This window comes from Archocentrus centrarchus, chromosome 8, assembly GCF_007364275.1.
Source record: "Archocentrus centrarchus isolate MPI-CPG fArcCen1 chromosome 8, fArcCen1, whole genome shotgun sequence".
NCBI classification, from domain to species: domain Eukaryota; kingdom Metazoa; phylum Chordata; class Actinopteri; order Cichliformes; family Cichlidae; genus Archocentrus; species Archocentrus centrarchus.
In genome coordinates this window covers 17,896,417-17,916,134 of record NC_044353.1, presented here as the reverse complement: position 1 = coordinate 17,916,134, position 19,718 = coordinate 17,896,417, and the positions used below count along the sequence as shown (strand labels likewise).

Below are 19,718 nucleotides of genomic sequence, written 5' to 3'. Positions count from 1 at the left end.
TGTTTAGGTACTTTCTGAGCGTGTATCAGTGCCTTTGGGCTCTTTGACACTAATGTGCAATAGATGGATTTTAATACAGAGGACATGTGAGTGCGTTGCACCCTCTTGTGTTCAGATGTGATGACTTCAGTTTTGCTTCTCTGTAACCCTCAAAGTGAATGTATTTAATAATTTCTATAAGCCTCAGTAATTATAGTTTTTTTTTTATTGATTACATGATTTAATATGAGTCCTAAAGGGAGGCATAAAACTGCTCAATTCTGGGCTGAAATTCCTGTTCTGCTGGGGTCCATTCTGTTTATATTCTCCCACTGGTTAATGGTGTTTTCTGTGACTACTTCTTCTTCCTTATTTATTTATTTACAAAAAAAAAGAAGCTATAGCTAATAGATTAAATTTAAGCCATTCCACAGCGTACAAATGCTATTGCAAATAATAATATATTTTAAAGCCATTACTGAGCATAATTAATTTTACAAAGCTACAAGTATATATTCATTTATTCCCCAGCTTCAGATTTGCCTCGTGGTTTTCATATTCTCTTTGAGGTAACCCACAGTGACTATCTTGAAGCATTTAGGCATTAAAATTTCATAAGTTCATAACTCTTGTACTCTACGGCTCTCCCTCTGTGTGTGTAACGGACAGTGGTGGAGAGTAACTGAGAACATGTACTGTGCTTAGAGAAAGGGTAGTGGACTTTTTAAATCAGATTGTTTAACACAATTTTGGAGAATGAGAGGATGCCTGAGGAATGGAGAAGAAGTGTACTGGTACCAATTTTCAAGAATAAGGTGATGTACAGAGCTGTACTAATTGCAGAGCGATAAAGTTGATAAGGTAAACAATGAAGCAATGAAAAAAGAGTTGAAGTTAGGTTACGAACAAAGGTGACGATCAGTGAGCAGCAGTATGGCTTCTTGTTGAGAAAGAGCACTACAGATGCAATGTTTGCTTTGAGAGTGTAGATGAAGAAATATGGCAGTCGGGAGGAGTTGCACTGTGTCTTTGTGCATCTAGAGAAAGCATATTATAGGGTGGCAGGAGAGTAACTGCGGTACTGGATGAGAAAGTCAGGAAATATGGCAGAGAAGTATGTGAGGGTGGTGTGAGGACAGCAAAACAGTGGTGAGGTGTGCAATATTCACAGATGAGTTCAAAGTGGGGTGGGATTACATCAGGGATCTGCTCTGAGCCCATTCTTGTTTGCAGTGGTGTTGAACAGGTTGACAGATGAGGTCAATTGGACTAATTTTCTGAGTGTTTTATTGGTGCTTTCACTTAAAGCATCTGCATGTTTCCTTCAGGCATGCTGTAGATCTGTCCTACAGTTAATAAAATATTTTGTCATTTTTATTTACTGTTCAATATACAGAATACTCCAAGAATCAGTGAGCCTTGTTTTCAATGTCATTAAAACATCTTACAGGTAGGTTTTATAATTTGTGACGCTTATAGATTGTATTACAACTGAACTGAAGAACTCTGCTGTCATCTACCGTGAAAAAATGGTACTGCATGTAAAACAGCCTGTCCCTCCTTTCCTTAAATTTTGAAATTTCAAACAAAACTTACAGTGAACTACTTTTGTTTATAAAGATTAGGGGACACATAACTTGGATATGAAGCTGGTCAATTGTGAGCATGATGACCTCAAACCAAAGACACATCGGCCGGAAAACGGTCCAGGAAACTGAGTTTGTTCACTTAGGGTTTAGCACAGCAGATGTGCACTGAATGAAATAGCCACTATTAATGCATGTGCGATTCACATGGCATCAAGTAAATCCACTGTAGGTGGAATTAAAATAATTTGTGCTTTGTCACGCGTCTCTAAGTATGCAAGGAAGTAGAGGATGAAGGTAATAAACACCAATTAGACAAAGGTTTTCTCCAAAGGAGAATGTGACTTTCGACCTCCTGGAAAAGAGCTGCAGACCACATGGACCAGACCTCATTATCAGCGCGTAGAAGCACAGAGGTGAATTCTTGTAAGAAACATGCATTTCCCTGTCACCTGACATTTAAAATAACACGTAATGTTCTTACTGCGCTTTGCCATATTAGAAAGTGAGGAATGCTCATGCCAAAGAGATGATTTTCAAATGAGCTCCGGGACTTGATGGGCTTATGAGAAAATCAAAAGACCTTATTAATAAATATAAAGTTTCCACAATCGAGTAACAAATTATGTATTAATGGCTTATAACTAATGAATTAGTACCAATAAAAAAACCCCAAAAACAATCAGTGAAGCCATTCATTGAAAAATACCCTACTGAACGATACTTAAAGAAAGTGGAAATAATTTAAATTTGTATTTAAAGTCGTATTTCCATCCTGCTAACTTTGTGAAAAATAACTTTTAAACCTGGTTAAATTTCAGAACCGTGGTCAGCTCCAGTTCAGAACCAAGGTCAGCTCCACAGACCACGGTGGGAACCCTGGTGCTGAGAGGGAGAACAGGGTGAAATTACCTGGATGCTGCCCCGACATGGACATGTAAGGCCTCCCGTGTGTCACTTGATCCAACTATATTTTAACTGCAACACAAAAGGGGGAAAAATATCAGAATCAGTCAGATGTATAATTATGAAACGTAGTTATGCAATGCAGTTGCATTTATTCGGTTTACGTTTGCCAAGGTTTTCTATGATGTCCTATTTGAATTAGATGTTTGTTTGTATTTTATTGCATTTTAATTTTTCTTTCTTCATATAAGCTATTATTATATTTGTTGTGAACTGAAACCTTTGAGATCGAGCGCTTCGCACGCTCATCCTATGCGGAGGGCATATTTGTGTGAAAAGAAAGAAAACACCCAGGACTTCCGCTCATTAAAACAAAAGATGTCAATTCTCTGTTGTTAAAGGCAGACTCGAGAAGTGGCTTAAGCTGCTCAGAAACAGTACAACTACATAACTATTATAGATTTTTATCTCTTGGCTATATTATTGAGCAGCCAAGCAGCTGTTGTGCGGTTGATTTGTAGCGACACTTTTACGGTGAAGGTCAGATCCTGTTATTTCCTGTTGCCTGGCTCTCGTTTGCTTGACACAGCTTCTCTGCACGGCCGCGCATCCCTGGACGGAACAGTGAGGAGAAAACTCAAAGGACATGGAGACATGCTGGTAGAGAGCGGCTTAGTGAACCTTATTTATATGTGAAGAGTCGGCAAGCGACCAAAGTCTTGGTTCTCCTTCGGGACTCGAGCGGACAGAGCCAGCTCATTGAAACTGCGCGTGGAAGGAGCGACTTGTTTTGGAGTTTGTTTTGAATTTCAGACTTCTGACTCTGTTCTCCAGTAGTGAAACTAATGCCGTCGGAGTAGTTTAGGAAAGTGACAGCTGCTCTGTACAGTAGGGTTATTTTACGTCCTGGAAGGACCTCTCGTAGCCTCCCCGTACACCGCGTGTCCGTGGAGACTCACGTAGGCATAGCGGAGCGTTGCAGGAGGTCTTCTTGATGCACAAGTGAGAAAGGATTGAGTGATTTTTTTTTTCTGGATCTCAGTAGCATTCAGCATATAATTTCAGCAGGAGCGCCCCCCCCCAAAGAGTGAAGTTCGATCAGCTACATCTTCCTCCGTGTTGCCATCATCATCATCATCACCACTGTGCTCGGACTATGTTGATGAAGGAGTACCGCATCTGCATGCCTCTCACAGTGGAGGAGGTAGGTGAAGTTTTCTTGATTTCAACTGCCGCACACTTGCAGATCAGCAAGTTTTACTTGCTTTGCTGTAGTTGCTCTATAGCAAAAAGCGATCACTGCAAAGTTCACTGTGATCCGCTTGTACTGTATTTTTGCACCAAAGCTCCTTACAAGCAAGAGTTGGAGTCAGGCAGCCACCGCGGGGTGGAGCTGCTGTTTGTCTCTCTTTTCACCCAGCTGATTTGTGTCCAGCAGCAGCAGAGGGAGTCGTGTGATTAATCTTGCCTCTGTTTACTTATGCTGTGTGAGTGGTGTGTAGCTGCAGATTGCTTTCTATATCTCTTCCTAGGGCCACTGTGCAGCTTGATTATCTTACAGGGACGCAAGAATGTGCTGCTTGTTTTTGGTTGCAGGTATTTTCCTTAATGCACAAATTCACCCATATGCAGCTGCTGCATACCATCAAACAAAAATGATTTATTGCACGTCGTGATCACGTTAGATACTTGTGTTAATCATGATCTCAAGTATTCATGGCTGTAATCTATCGCACAGTGGTTTTGTAAAATACTCGTTTTCTTACTTTCCTGCTGTTCAGGCTGATTGTCTTCAGATGTTTCAATCCATACACACCTGAAACAACACAACAGATGTTCCGCCTGAAGACTTTTATTGAGTTTAACAGTGTAACGTTTATCATCTGACACGTGCTGCCATATTCAGGGAGTACGTGCAGCTCTAAATACCTGGGTAGCCACACAGGTTCATGGTGCAGAGTTGCTCCCATTAAATTGTAATTTAGTCAGCCTTGCTGTTTGTGAAGACACGATTCATCACTGCAGTCAAACGAAGCCTATTGTTGTGTTCTCTGGTTGAGTGAGGTTGAAATTGGAATCATCTGCACATGCCTTTAATCAGAAAGCCAGCTTTAACAGCCCCTTCTGAGGTCTATTTATGTTTGTTGCCAAAGCACCGCTTCATCACATCGTGTCCTAAGGCTGATTGGTTCTTCTGCTTTGCATCGCTCCAGTGGTGATGAAAGACACAGCTGTCCTCCGTGGCCGACTAAAGGCTATCACATCTTTTGTTGTAATGACAATAATGTGGCCCACCCTATTCTATCGATCTGCGAGCAACTTGGTAAATGAGCACGTGAAATTTATTTGTTTTTGCAGCTTGAACATCAGCATGTGCAAAGACACATAAATTATGCTCTCATCCTCACAGACACACACACACACGCACACACACACAGCTCTTTGAACAGTATGAGCGCTACACAACCGGACAATAATTTTGAAATCACTCCTCTATTTCACAGTTATTTTTTTAATGCAAACATAAAATGAAAGGGAATTAAGTTATTGTTCTTCGTGTAGTTGGTGCAGCAGCACCCAATTTAAAAGTCTTGTCTTTGAGTGGAGTCATTTGGAGTGGTGCAAATTATATAATGTAGTGTTAGGTGTTCCTGTGAAAACTTAATGCATGATAAAAACACATCTTCACCTCCCAATGTGAGTACACTGCCTTTTTCTCTTAGATTCGTGATGAGTAGTAGTTTATTTAGGGCCAGGCTGTTCTGGTTATATTGTATGCATTTCGTGCACAAGACATCACAACACTCACAAATCACAGTCTCCTCAAATGGCACTGCAGCGTGAGGGCAACAGGTTCCTCTTCACATAAATATAACAAGGACTTGAAGAGCTAAAGAATTTTTATTTCTGACAGACCTTCAACAGGCTCCTTCAGGAGAATCTCACCTATGAACAGTGATTAAGTCGAACCACTGCAGAGAAAGCGAGTTGGAGAGAGACACAGTCATGATATCCAGGTGTATATCATGTTGCCTAGATGTTTCAGAACATTTTGAAAAAATGTCTATGTGTTTTATGCTGTCATCCAACTGCCTCATGGAATAGCACGTAACTTTATATTACTGTAGTCATATTAAATATGAATATTATTTGAGAAAGAGTCAAGTATCATTGCAGCACTTTTATTTTTAATCTTGCACAGAAAAAACCTTTTCATTCACTATCTTTAGTATTGTATTGCCATTGTGCCATCAGATGTGCTTCAACTGAGATTTTTCAAGGCTCAAATTTATTAAAAATGTGCATTAAAGAAAGGAAGAAAACCTACTCACACATGTTAACAGTCAAAAACACATTTAACATTTAATCATAATCATATTGTAAGAGTATAATCTACAGTGTCAGGACATAATGTTGTGTGAAAAAGAAAGTGCACCATTACTGCCTCCATAGGAATTAAGGAGGTAAGTAGCAGCCAGGTCCTGATTAATTGATCAATTCATCAACAGCAAGTGTGAGCACCTCTATAAAAGCAGGAGTTTGGGCAGGTTGCTGTGTTTACATAATGCCACAATCTTCAAAAGAGCGGACACCCCAAGGTCAGACCATGCAGTGCTCAGCAATGCAAAAAGCTAAAGCGCTACAGTACCAGTCAAAAGTTTGGACACACTTTTGACTGGTACTGTACATCTCAGACTCTACAGGTCTCAGCATGGTAAATGTTAAAGTTCACAGCAGCACAAAGAAAAAGACTGAACATGTAAGGCTTGTTTGGAAGGGTTGCCAGGCAAAGTTGCATCTCAACAATAGAGCCTGACTGATACAGGATTAAGAATGATACTAATATTTTGTGATTTAAAAATCTGAAATATCAGGGGATTTTTTTTTCTTTCAGACACATGGAACATAAACAGATTTTCCTAACATTTGTTATAGCTGTTTATTCATGCTCAGCTGGTTGTTGCCAACAGAGAAGTTGCAAAGTGTCACTTGGTAGACAAACTATGCAACATCAACACTCATTACACTCAGTTAAAGGGTGTTTCTCCCTTCAACTTTTTAAAATTTTATATTTATTTATTAATAATTGGCAAATAGCTAGTATTAGCCAACAGTGATTGATCAGGCTCTAATGGCTGCATCCATCTTTTATATACAGGCTATGTTCACAAGGCACTCAATGTTCACAAATGGTGGCATCCTCTGTGATCATGTCAGTCATCTTGTAGCCATTCAATGAAAGCATGTCACTTCAAATAATATATTGTCACCAGTTTTGTTGGGGGCCTTTGTTAGTCAGTAAAAGACAGTTTTTACTGCATGTTTGAAAACTGAAAACTTAAAAAAAAAAAGTGAAGATTTTCTAAAAAACAGTTTACATAAATGTAGGTTCAGCATACAAGCTCAAGACATACAGGGACATAAAAGGCTTTTAATTATAATAGTATCTGGATGCTCACATATACCAAACATCCCTCCATGTTCTTGCAGCACGAGAGACATTCATCTGTTTTGATTAAGGTCGCATTAGCCCATCAGTGTAAGGTCAGTCTCTGGGGGAGTTTACGTATGTTTGTTGTGTACCTTCATACCGAGCTGCCTCACGTCACATCTAGGCCCAAACCCAAGATCTTGTTTACGTCTCCAGAGTGGAAGCTATGTGTTCTGACAAACGAGACACCCGTTTCACCCCTTGTTCCCTAAGGGACTCACCGCTTAGCCAGAAAGTGACCTAGTACACACACACCAGATGGAGAGAAACATGTCCACTCGGACACTCTGCCAAGAGAGAGTGCGTGTTGAGAAGGAGATTGATTGCTTTTGGTAATTATTTGAGTCTGCCTGACTGTAGATCAATGAGCCATTACAGACAGAAAAAGCAGTTTGTTGTGTTTTTGTGCTTAATTTTTTTTGCTGTGGATCAAACAGGTTAAATAGCTTTAGAGGTGCAGAGCATCAAATTTGAAGGAAATTATATGGTTGCTGCTCAGAGGCGACACTCCACTCTGAATCAGATTTTACAGCTTTTAAAGGACAAAGCAATCAGTATGAACAATTTTAAGATACCAATAGAAGTACAACAAAAGCAGCAATAATTGCTTTCTTTGTAATTAGAACGCTTATATGTGAAGATGAAGTAGTTTCTTACCTTTTCTGTTGTCTAAAGGGGCACATACTGAATAAATCAGTGTGTGCTGCATACATCAACCACTGTAAGAGTCAAATGAACAAAATGCCTCCAAGCTTTTGGTCTTTTGTAGTAAAATAATGGTCAAATGTTAAGGTGTTATGTTCTCTCTTCTGTGCAGCAGTTTCAATTCTGAAGATTCTTACACCCAGTGTGGCCGAACACTCGCACCATGCAGCATGTAGCCATACACATACCATGCGCTTTAAAATTCACCAATTATCAAGCAGTCTCTCGTGCAGTCAGATAACCATTAAAAATTGGGGAGAGAGTTTTCTTCACCTGGGGAGTACTGGCGTTACTCTAATGTTCAGTCAGTTCCTGTAATGTGCTTTGAAATGCCGACTGAGGGGAGAAAAATATAATCTTTGCTCTACTTAAAGGTAAGATAGTGGTAGCCACCAAGCATCACTGCTAAAGACACTAGTGTAAATTAGTGTTTAAGTCATTAGAGTGGAGCGTTCAAAGTGACACAGAGGCAGCACCCTTCATCCAGAATAATTAGTCAAGATCAATTTTCAGTCACTATTTTGACTCAAATGTTTATCTCCAGATTATTTTTAAATACACCATCTGGTCAGTGAGTCCATCTTTAACTCACTTGTGCTTTCTGAATTTTAAACACTGAATGAAGAAAATGTCACATATAATGTTTTTCCCTGCTGCTTCCTTTTGGATTCCTTTGTTTGGCTGGTTTTTGCCTTTTGCTTCCAAAAACTGCCGATTCTGCGGGGCTTTGTTAAGCTGATTGCAGTCAGCTCTCTACCTGCTTTCTGCCTGTTTATTTATCTGCACACCATTACATCTAATGCTCCCGCTGCGGGCGTAATGAAAATCCTTGTGGTATGCTTGAGTTTGTGCTCTTTCACTTTGTCTCAAATTACTGCTAAGAGTACTGCTACTGTTAAAGTACATTTTCTGTTTTTCTCCAGTCTTTTTTTTTTGTTGTTGTTGTTGTTTATTGTTACATAATGCATTATTTGGAGGTCTTGCAACATTAGCATTACAAGGCTTTCAATTAATTCCCACATGCTGGCAGAGCATGCAAAAAAAAAAAAATGAGGCTAAATACCCTTAAAGCCCTAAATGTCATCAGGCTAAATAATAATGTTGCTACACTGCAGCTGTGTATTTTGTGATTTGGGGATTGAGGGGGATTCAGATTTTTATGCACTTGATTATGCACCAAAGGCAAGTCCCCACAGAGATGCTATACAGCAGAGTGTGCACTGGAAGTGATGTAAAAAATGCTGTGATTATGCACTCACTGACCACTTCATTAGGTACACCTCACTAGTACTGGTTCAGACCCACTTTTGGTCCATAATGACATGATAGGATCACACAGTTGCTGCAAATTTGTTGCCCAGACATTCATGATGTGAATCTCCTGTTCCACCACATCCCAGAGGTGAGTGTAATGAGTGTTTATTTGACCTCTGATCTCATCAAGGCATTTTCACCCAGAGAGCTGCTGCTCACTGGATATTTTCTCTTTTTCAGACCATTCTCTGTAAACCCTAGAGATGTTTGTGTGGGAAAATCCCAGCAGATCAGCAGTTTTTGAAATACTCATCTGGCACCAACAGGCATGTCATGTTCAGAGTCACTTATATCACCTTTCTTCCCCCATTCTGGTGCTCAGTTTGACTTCAGCAGCTCATCTTGACCATGTCTGCATGCCTAAAGATATTAGTTACTGCCATTTAAATATCTGATTAGATATTTCCTTAATAAGCCGATGAACAGGTATGCCTGGGACTCCATACTCCACTGATACTTATACAATCTCAAAGGTATCAGAGTAACTGACTAAAGATGGCAGTGGCAAACATTAGGATTATTTTCTTAATGAATCAGTTTGTATTCACATTTTTCCAAAACTGAAACCAGTATTCTTAAATCTTGTGTTTTTCTGACCCTCTGTCAAACCTCTGATTTTCTATTATTAGTACATGCCCATGCTACAGTATTGTTTAGTCTGTTTGTGCTCTGTTGTGAATATAAATATGGGACTGATTGTATTTTTCCATATAGCGAAATGTATCCACAGGTCCTGTTGCACTATATTAATTTTAGTTTGCTGCTAGGAGTTTGCCATAAAATATCATATATATCATAATATTCAAGTTTTTGGATATCAGTTATAAGTTAAAAAGATGCAATGTTTTTATACAATGTTTTAGATGCATAAATGTTAAAAATGAGTCATTTGAGCCTGTAGGTAGGTGGTTGCGCCTGTGTGCCAAGTTTGGTTGCTCAGCCCCTGATTGTGGATTGTATATTATAATAAGATGTTTATTACACATAAGTAGTGTTTTCAGCTTCCTGCACCTGTATAAAGTAGACAGAAGGCCATTGATACTCTAATCACAGCCTTCATGCAGAATCTCTAAATTAAATTCAGGCAATCTTATCAAAATAAATCACACAGTGTATAGTAGCAATGCCTGAAATAGAAGTGCAGGTTGAGCTAAAAAGTGATACGAGAACATAACATATGCAAGTTTTCATGGCAAAATACTGAGAAGGTTACTGAATGGAAAATGTAAGCAGGCAAAAATGGCCCAGCTGCAGCAGCTACATAGCAACATTAATGATCTGTTAAACATGGAGGGTCAACGGTTTTCTATTTATAGACCAGAGCAGGCGACTAAATTAAGAGTAGTTGCAGTCTCAGTCAGGTGACCAGAGGTTGTGGGAACTGGCATGGTCAATGGACAGGTGAGAAATAAAATAAGTCCTGAGGGGGGACAGAGAGTCATTCCCTGTGCCAGTGATGGCACAAGGAAAGCATTTAAACATGTGATTTAGTGTAGGCCTGAAGTAACCTTTAATATCGACTGAAAGTCAGACCACTGAGTGCATATTTATTCATTTAAAGGCACATGGTCGATAAAGGGCAGACTCGAAGATGGAGGTGAGACGGGAAGAATGACAGATGAACACAGTGATTAATATGATGCTATGACAGAAGCATATCTGAGATGCAGCTCACAGTGGCAAACAGAGAGCAACATGTCATAGAAGGATTTGTGCAACCAGATAAGAAGAGGGCAGTGTGCAAAAAACAGATGAAAACACATTTTAAAGATCTTTTAAATTTGACAATTGATCCAAAACTAAAGTAGGAATTATTTTTATTTAATTTTTATTTTATTTTATGTTCTTAATTATTTTAATACCTAAATTTTCCTTCCATCATCCCATGCTTCAAACCTGCTTATCCTTTCACAAAGAACTGGCGACTGAATGATGCTATATTGAGAGACTGACTTCCACATGCACGGTCGATAGCGCAGACTGTTCGATTTCTACCTTGTGAGCTATCAATTATGTTGGTGTTCAACCGCATCACTAAGCAGCCCTGGAGCTGATGCTTTACAGGCTTTAGAGGACAACAGGAATGGTTAGTAAACCAACAAAGGCAGGTCTGATAAATAAAGAATGAAAACTTTGATTTAAAGCATATAAGGAGAATTATCAAGAGGGAAAAATAGATTTTAAAAAACCTTCATAAACCAGTGATGTTGTGTGATTGTTGGTGGAAACACCAAGCTGCAGTGTGACCAAAAACATGGGGAATATGCTTTTTACCTAAAGGGGAAATTTATGCCTTTGAGAACTGAATAAAGCTTAAAACTGCAGCCTGATAGTTTTCTCTGGTTTCCGAGATGCAGCCAAAAGACTTTCTTATCCAGCATCAGTGAATATGTGGCTGATTTACTTGACGCCAGTAACAGTGCCTACGGCCCTTGTCAACCCAAGACTTGACATCTGTAACAGTTGTGCCTTATTGCTGCTGCCTCTGGCTATGCATATGAAACTCACACATGGCAACACCAAGCTTCAAACAGAGGTCCTGTGAGGTTAGAGAACGTGGTGACACATTTTTAAGTGGACCCACTGCATACGCATGCATAGTGCTGACAAGACACTGTGGAAACACTTCCCAAGAACCCAGGTACATGGCTTTAATTTCAAGAAATAAGCCATACTGATGTATTATTTATTTGCAGTATCTAGTAAAATGTTGCATCTACAGTATGCTGCTGCAAGGAAGTAAAAAGAGCATGTTTTGATTAGTTCATCTCTGTTCACTTTGCATGAATGTGGATAAACTTCTGCACATTAGCAGAGATTATATTGATGATATAATGTCTTTTTTTTTTTTTTTTTAATTTGTTGTAGTGCATTGGATTCAGTTGAGACTGACGTCAGACCTTTGTATGGTTTGATTTCATTGCTGGAAAGGTTAAAAAAAAAATTCACCATATCAGATCAGGAAACTCTTAATCACCTGTCCCTCCATTTCTGCCATCAGCCCATTTCTGTTCTTCCTGTCCCACTTAACCTTACTTACTGTCAACGTCCTGTATAAACAGGGACAAACAATGGCTACTGAGAATAGAAGCTGGACTGGCACATTGCTAATGCGTCAGCAGAGTTATGGGACAGGTGTAAGGAGAGATGCGGCAAAAGAGGGGAGCAGCTGGGCATGCTGCCCTATAATGTCATCACAATGCACGATGCGATGGATTGCACAATCAGTCAGACTCTATATATTATAATGTGAAGTGATTTATCACTTGTATTTTCAAAATTAAACTGGCTCACACCAGAAGGTTGCTAAAATTACAGAAATAAAAAAATGCAAGTTGTAGCTAATTATTTCAAGAAAAGTCTCCCATCAATATTATATTGACTGATATGCTGTATCAGTTAGCCAATTTTAAGGGCAGTATTGGCCCAAATATGTCCTGTCACTGATTTATTTATTTGGTGTGTATGGTGTGTGCTCTTTTTAAAGTGTAATGCAGAATACATGCTTTTAGATATTGCCGCAATACTGGTATTTCAAACTCGACACTGACACCCATGAAAATACTCGATATTCAATAACATTTTTGAAAATTAGTAAAAATCAAGAACATTTAAAAAAAAAAAAAAAGATTATAACAATACAAAAAATAACACAATGACAACACTATTTTCAGCCGCTAGCCACTACCTTAATGATAACAGATGCCTAATGTGGCTATCGCATAAAGGTACTTTCAGCTGCTCCCTTATTTCCACAGGGGTTGCCACAGCAGATGGATCTGCCTGTTTGATTTGCTAAGATTTTATGCCAGATGTACTTCCTGATGCGACCCTCCCAATTATCCGGCTTCTGACCGGCACCAGGAGTACACTAGCTTGTGACACCTGAGGCTGGGTTATTGCTCATTTGTACGCCAGCCAGGTTAACATTTACGAATAACTGTTCAATACTTCACTGTTGTGGAAACAGGAGCTTTAGTGACCTCTTCAAATTCTTCCTAAAGTGTGTTTAGTGTTGTCAACTACTTTATCTATAAATGAGGGGAGAGGCTGTGTCCCTGCCAGTCTGCAGTGCTGCTGTGTGACGTTGTGTGTCAGCCGGAAGAGGCAAACACAACACTGTTAGTATCAATACTGTTGCAAATGAGCTTCTAATCTGATAATAATTTTTATTATTGATTAATATCTTTAAATAGTTTCTTTTTTACAGACCTAGCCATTACTGCTTTTGTCCAGCACAGCAGCTCCTACTCCATTGTTTACATTACATTTAGCAATTTCTGCAGCACATTTAGCAGAGCTCACTTCACAGCTGAGGCGGTAATGTGTGGAGTAAAGTGTCATGTTCCCATTAAGTTCTTACTAGTTTGTGAAGTACAGTGCTGAAAAAAAAAAGAAAAACAATTACTTCTCATACTGTTTGTATACACTGAGCCTACCTGTATAGATCCACTCTTAGCCCACTAAAGTAGCACTGACCTGCCATAGGACACCCCCAGAAATCCTGACTTGATGTTGCATAATGGGACATTTTTTAGCATGTCCTATGGGCGCTGTGGTTAGCAGGCTGGGTCTCTGGGGGTTGTAACTACTGTGGATTGCTTCATTGGATCGGGATGCGGAGATTGTGAAGGTCAGGTGAATGTCCTTGGCTATCGTGTTCCTCGAGCTGTTCCTGGCCGTTTTTGACCATGTGGCATTGGCAAATTTTCCTGCTGGGGAAGGCTAAGGAGTGATGACGAGGGATGACTCTTTCTACAGTAATGTTTGTTTGTTGGCATGTACATGAATGCCAAGATCCAAGATTTCCAAGCAGAGCATTGCTTTGCCAAAACATTACTGATTTCAGCCACTCTCTGGGTTTTATTTAATGCTGTGGCTGTTCTGTTTGCATGTATATACAATGATATGATGATTTTTTCACTCAATAATAGTTGTATTCAGACCCTAGTTTAAACTGGAAACAGATGAACAGTGTAAATGTAAGTTGCAGAGCACTGAAAAGGCATTCCTCCCAAGCCTCAACATACATATAGTTTGGATCTGAATAAGTAAAGTACAGTTTAGAAGATATTTTTCATCACCATTTATGCATATACTTTAGCATATTGCCACACTTAATATAACGGCTGTTATTGTCATCATCCTACCCATTTGTTTCGATAAATCCTAACTTATTTATTTCAGAGTTGTTACTGTCAACCACATCCTGTTTTCTTTTCTTTCGTATTTTTTTTTTCTCTACTTTGTGGTTAATGTATCTGTACAAATATGCAAATGTATGCAAACACTCCTTTTATAGGAGCCTGAAGGAGCATAATTACAGCTTTGGAGTTTGTGAAAACAATAAAAAGTCACAGATTTAAGTTTGGACTCAGACCTGCAGTTTCTCATTACTCTCTTCCGTTTGCAGACGCTAATTAATTCTGTTTGAGTAGCAATCTGTGCACCAATGAAAATGCTTTCTTTAGCAAGTCAAAGCAAGAGATTTGACTGATTCATTCAATGAGCTGCATAATTATTATTTGATCCTTTCAAAGGCTTTCAAAAGATAGCACAAGACGTACACTCCATATCCCACACACATGAATCTAATCAGCTCCACTAACCTGGTCATCACCCGACACTGATAAAATGTGTCATTCACAGCTCTTGCTTCATGTACCATTAACCTTCACAACAGGGGCTCTATGTATATCTCATCAGAACCACAGCATGTCAAAGGGCTATTTCAGCAGAGAAACCTGAAGATTGGGTGCAGGTTGTTTGATGTAATAACCATAACACACACACACACACACACACATATGCAAATGTATATCTGAAGTCATCTACAGTATGTGGTTGTGTGCACACCTGTATGATGTGCATACCAAAATAACAGGCACAAGTGTCCCTGGTTGCTATAGGAACATCAGCAGCTTGCAACTGATTATGAATCTCTTTGATGATGAAGAGGCTTTGTGTATGTGTTCTGTGAGCAGACAAGTGTCAAGGTTTGTATGTGAGTCCAACTGACCGGCACAGACTGAGAAACAGCTGTTTGCTCTGGCCCCTACAATTAGTAACATTAATAGTTATCTCTCATAAAATTATTTTAATTAAGATATTCAATGATTTTATTGGTGTTATTAGGGTTCTTAAAAGACCTGAAAATCTGTTTGGTGTGTGCAGCTGGGACTGCAACGACAAAGTTTAGCACTGGCAGTGGAACCTCATCCAACACACCAGATGGTCCCAGTGTGTATTTATGCCTGTCTGCCATGATTTTGTTAGTCCTGGTATGGGTTTGTTTGTGTCCATGTGTAACTGACTTCTCTGTATTTTAACAGCCATGCAGAAATTACCAAAGCACACATACAAAATTAGGGTATTTTTATATTAATAACAGAATTTGACATTTAAAGCAAATACAAGAGTTCACCCATAGCAGGAAAAAGAGCAAACTCTGGGACATCCTTATGGTCCTGGAGGTTACACACACCAGATAAAAAAAAGACAGCAGATTTTCCCTGACAGCCATAACCTCTGGGAATGTAAAATAGCTTGACTGAACACTACTCAGTGTGTATCCACGGGTTTCTGGAAGAGCACACGTAGGCTGCCATGACAGACTGCTACTTCCGCTGTTCGGTTTTATACTTCCGGTTACCCAAAGTCAGAGCCAGAGTTAATGACAAAATTCGGTTACTTTGTACTGTAACAGGCGGCTTTATTAGTTGGAACATGAGCTCGGATTCAACTTGTACTGTTGTCGGTTGTCACTACATCAGTCTGTACATTTTTTCAAATTATTTTATTCTGTAAATTTGTTCCTTTTCCCCCAAATTATACTACCCAGTTGCACATCCTATTACTGTATTTTCTCCTTATGTTTTAAGTTTTCCTATAATGTACAGCCTCTTTTTTTTTTACGTTATTTTATTTATAGTGTGACACTACAGCATACAGCCTGCACAAAGCTTAAACAATGCGTGCCTTCATGTAAACACGTAGCAGTTAGCAAGATGACAATTGCGTGTCTCCCCGATCACAGCCTTCGGCCAGTCCAGTTTTTCTGTTTCAGTGATCTGAACACTCTGATATCCAGATAATTGATATACCTTCCACAGAATAGCTGCAGCATCACTACATGATTTCCCTAATCCGTGATACAGGAACAGCTGACTGTCTCCACCGCTCCACTTTCCCTTAGCATGACCCATGCTAAGCACTTAGTTTGGCCGATGCTCTGGCTCGGCTCTACAGCTGCTTTAAGGAAAACAACGTTGCCTTGTTTGTTAAGCATTACTTTATTGATTTTATTGCTTTGAAGGTAATCTGGTGCTCTTATAATTACGCGATTTCCCCGCCATCAACACCTTCGGAAAAAACAAGGTACCTGATAATGTCGATGTAGCTGACTTCAGGCCATAATTTCATGTCATTTACACAAGTGATGGGTGAGGCACTGTTACCTCGCTGCTTTTTAAAACATCCTTGCAATGTCTCCACCTCGGATGTGGTACCATTTAGGCCAGGTAAAAGAAACTGCAGTGTTAAAATGTTAAACTGAACGGCAAGTGTGTAAGCCCGCAACCCTGAACAACAGCGCAAACGGAAGTAAACAACCGGTTTCCGCTATGAATTATGGGTAGTGGCGCGAAGTCAGGAATACTGTGGATAAAAGGTGGAGGGTCTTGCACAGACAACAGCACAAACAGCTGCCAAAGAAGAGTTGACAGCTATTTACAGGACTACATTTGCCAGGACAAAGATGCACGTACAAGGTGAAAGTGATATAAGAGCTGTGTTTCTGCTAGTAAGAGACCCTTTTACTGTTTGTAAACAATGATGACGTAGGTAGCGATGCGCGCGCATTTTGTAATATGGAAATATGGTGGAATTCAATATCATTTCAATCTACAAGAAGGGATTATCGAGGTGACTATCAAGAGTTTTCCAGCTGCAGATATTACTGATTTACAATGGAAAAAAAAAAAAATATATATATATATATATATATATATATATATATATACTGTTCCAGTCACACTGTGAGACACACTCAACCATTCTGCTCAGACCTTTGACTGGCACTGCATATTGGAATCTATAATGCAATTAAATATTAATTTAAAAATCATGACTCTGAGTGCAGCAATGCCTCACCTGTAAATAGCCAGCCACACTACAGTTTAAAAGTGTGTTAAGATTCTTTCACATCAATGTAAAGGAGTGTTGAAAGCAGTTATTGAGACTGCTTTTGATAGTCATGTTATCACAATATTTGTTCTCAACGGAGGATGATAGACACAGGAGGCTACTATGGATTCAATTCCTGGACTTCTTGGCATTGCCATAGGCATATTCTATTTTAACAAAGGAACAGATGACTAGCCAAGTTGAAGAACATCTGCAAGTTACTCTTATAACTTTCTTCTGTGAAATAATAAGAAAGAGCTTCACCATTAGACCCAGGCATTTGGATTTTGAGATAATCTACACTGTGAAAAAAAAAAACAGTTGAATTTACGGTAAAATACTGGCAGCTGTGGTTGCTGGTACTTAACTGTAAACTGTTCTACCGTAAATACCGTAAACAGGTTCACAGCAAAATACCGTAAACCAGATCCACGGCAAAATACTGTAAATTGGGTTCACAGTAAAACACCATAAACCAGGTTCATGGTAAAACACCGTAAACTGGGTTCACAGTAAAATACTGGCTGCTGTGGTTGCCTGTATTTTACTGCATAAAATACGGTGACAATTGAAAACCATTTATGGTAAACAATTCCAAATACAAATGATGTACCTTAAACCTAATTACAGTCATTGATGAAAAACAGAATAAAACTGTGTGATATAAAACAGTATTTTATTGTAAAAATCAACATTACATTCAAACAGTGGCAGCTGCTGTTGCCAGAACTTCACCCAGAAAAAAATATGGAACAACAGTGGCTAAGATTTTACAATCAACTGCCCCGTGGTTAAAGAAAATAACATAAAGCCCACTGCAAACAAAGACATTGTTGAAATATAAATCACTTTTTGCATTTAGACATTGTGTTACCAGTTCTGCTTGAGTACCCCATTAGTCATCAGGTGTTTGCTGTGGACTGGCAGGTTCCTCTGTGCAGCCAGAATAACAAAATAAAATAAAGCAGTAATAATAATAATTATAATATTATAGTTCTTACACAAACGAATTAAACATATTTTCAGTTAGATGACATACATAATCTGAATGTAAAATATACACCTTGTCTTTGTGTACATATTAAGTGTCTTTAATGCCAAGGTCACAAAGGTCCTCCTAGAGAAAGAATGTGGTAAATGCCTGCATTAATATTAATTTCCAAAGCCAACCTGCAACTGTTCAGTAAAAGTGCAAAAAATACTGCAACTTCAGTAATGTGGACATGTGATGCTGATCAGAAAAGCGTTATGAGTTAGCAGTTAGCATAATTACTGAGGTGAACATTTGTCAGAAATGAAAAAAGAATCCAAAAACAAACAAAAAGAAACACCATCAAAAAGAAAATAAAACAAAAAAACAAATTATGGACAGTACCTGATAACGCTGATGTCCAGTCAAACTGCTGCCATTGCACATCCCTGTGAAGCTGGCAGCACTGCATTCTCCACTGCACTGTGCTGAGGAGAATGGCACATTATTTTGTTGTTTAAAAATTGTATAAATAGACATTAGAGAAATCACTGACATAAATGTTTATTAGAAATAAAGCAGTAAGAAGGACAGTACAGAGGTGGTTCTTATAAACCGATGCAGTGCCCCCACCACAGACTGTGGAACTGTAGTAGGTGGACAAACTGCACCAGCAGGCAGCAATCCATTGGTCCCAGCTAAGTCTCCATTAAGGAATATCAATATTCTGGTAGGTGATTGAAAATTTGTAAAATATTGAAAAGGTCCAGGACAACTGGACCCAAAGGGCTGATGCTGGCAAGATGTTAATCCCATGCATTTAGGTGCTGGATTTCTGCAGTGCTAAACATCAACAAATGCAGAAATTGAACATGAAATGGCTACACGGTGCTTATAAAAGCAGATTCATCTAAAGCATTCTGTTGATAAATCAACACACACTGAACTGTGCAACTACTTACCTCTATTTATCCTTGACAAGACTGGTTTCTGATCAGACAGGCAGACTGGTAGGACAGCAAAGTGGTTGATTAAGTCCATCTGAACCACTGGCAGGTCAGAAGAGAGGACTGACAGGACCAACATCCTCCTAAATTAGAGAGGTATCAACACTTTCACTCTGTTCACTGCACATGTAGCAAATTACATTCTAATACATTTCACACTCAAATCCATAAAAAGTTGGGCCTCTCCTGGTAGTACAAGCACCACATGTCACGCTGGCCAAGGTTCGATTCCAGTTTGGGCCTTTTGCAGCAGATCATCCCCTCTCTCTGCTGTGTTTCCCATCTCTCTACTGCCACTGTTCAGTAATGTAGGCATGCCACAAAAATACAAATAAAATAAAAGACAGAAAGCATAAATAAAGAAATTATTCAAATAAAATAACAAACAAAATAATTTCAAAATCTTTAACTATCACCATTTAAAAGTGTTAACAGCTGTCTTAGACACAAACGTTAACAGGGGCAGATACACTATGTCCTGGGGTTAACATGAGATTTGGCATTTGGGGTAAACGTAATATCTGGTGTAGCAGCGATGCAGCATGGGAAGAATTTTACACACTGATCAGCTGACA

The 19,718-nt window shown here is 39.1% G+C and overlaps 1 protein-coding gene across 1 annotated transcript in view; it reads left to right on the top strand.

Annotated features, from left to right (window-relative positions):
• Positions 1 to 3,181: 3,181 nt before the first annotated feature.
• pitpnc1a (phosphatidylinositol transfer protein cytoplasmic 1a) overlaps positions 3,182 to 19,718 on the top strand; it is a 75,411-nt gene continuing 58,874 nt past the window's right edge. The window contains exon 1 of the mRNA XM_030735972.1: positions 3,182 to 3,675. Coding sequence (XP_030591832.1) covers positions 3,628 to 3,675 — 48 coding nt within the window. The 5' untranslated portion in view covers positions 3,182 to 3,627. The remainder of the gene's footprint in view (positions 3,676 to 19,718) is intronic.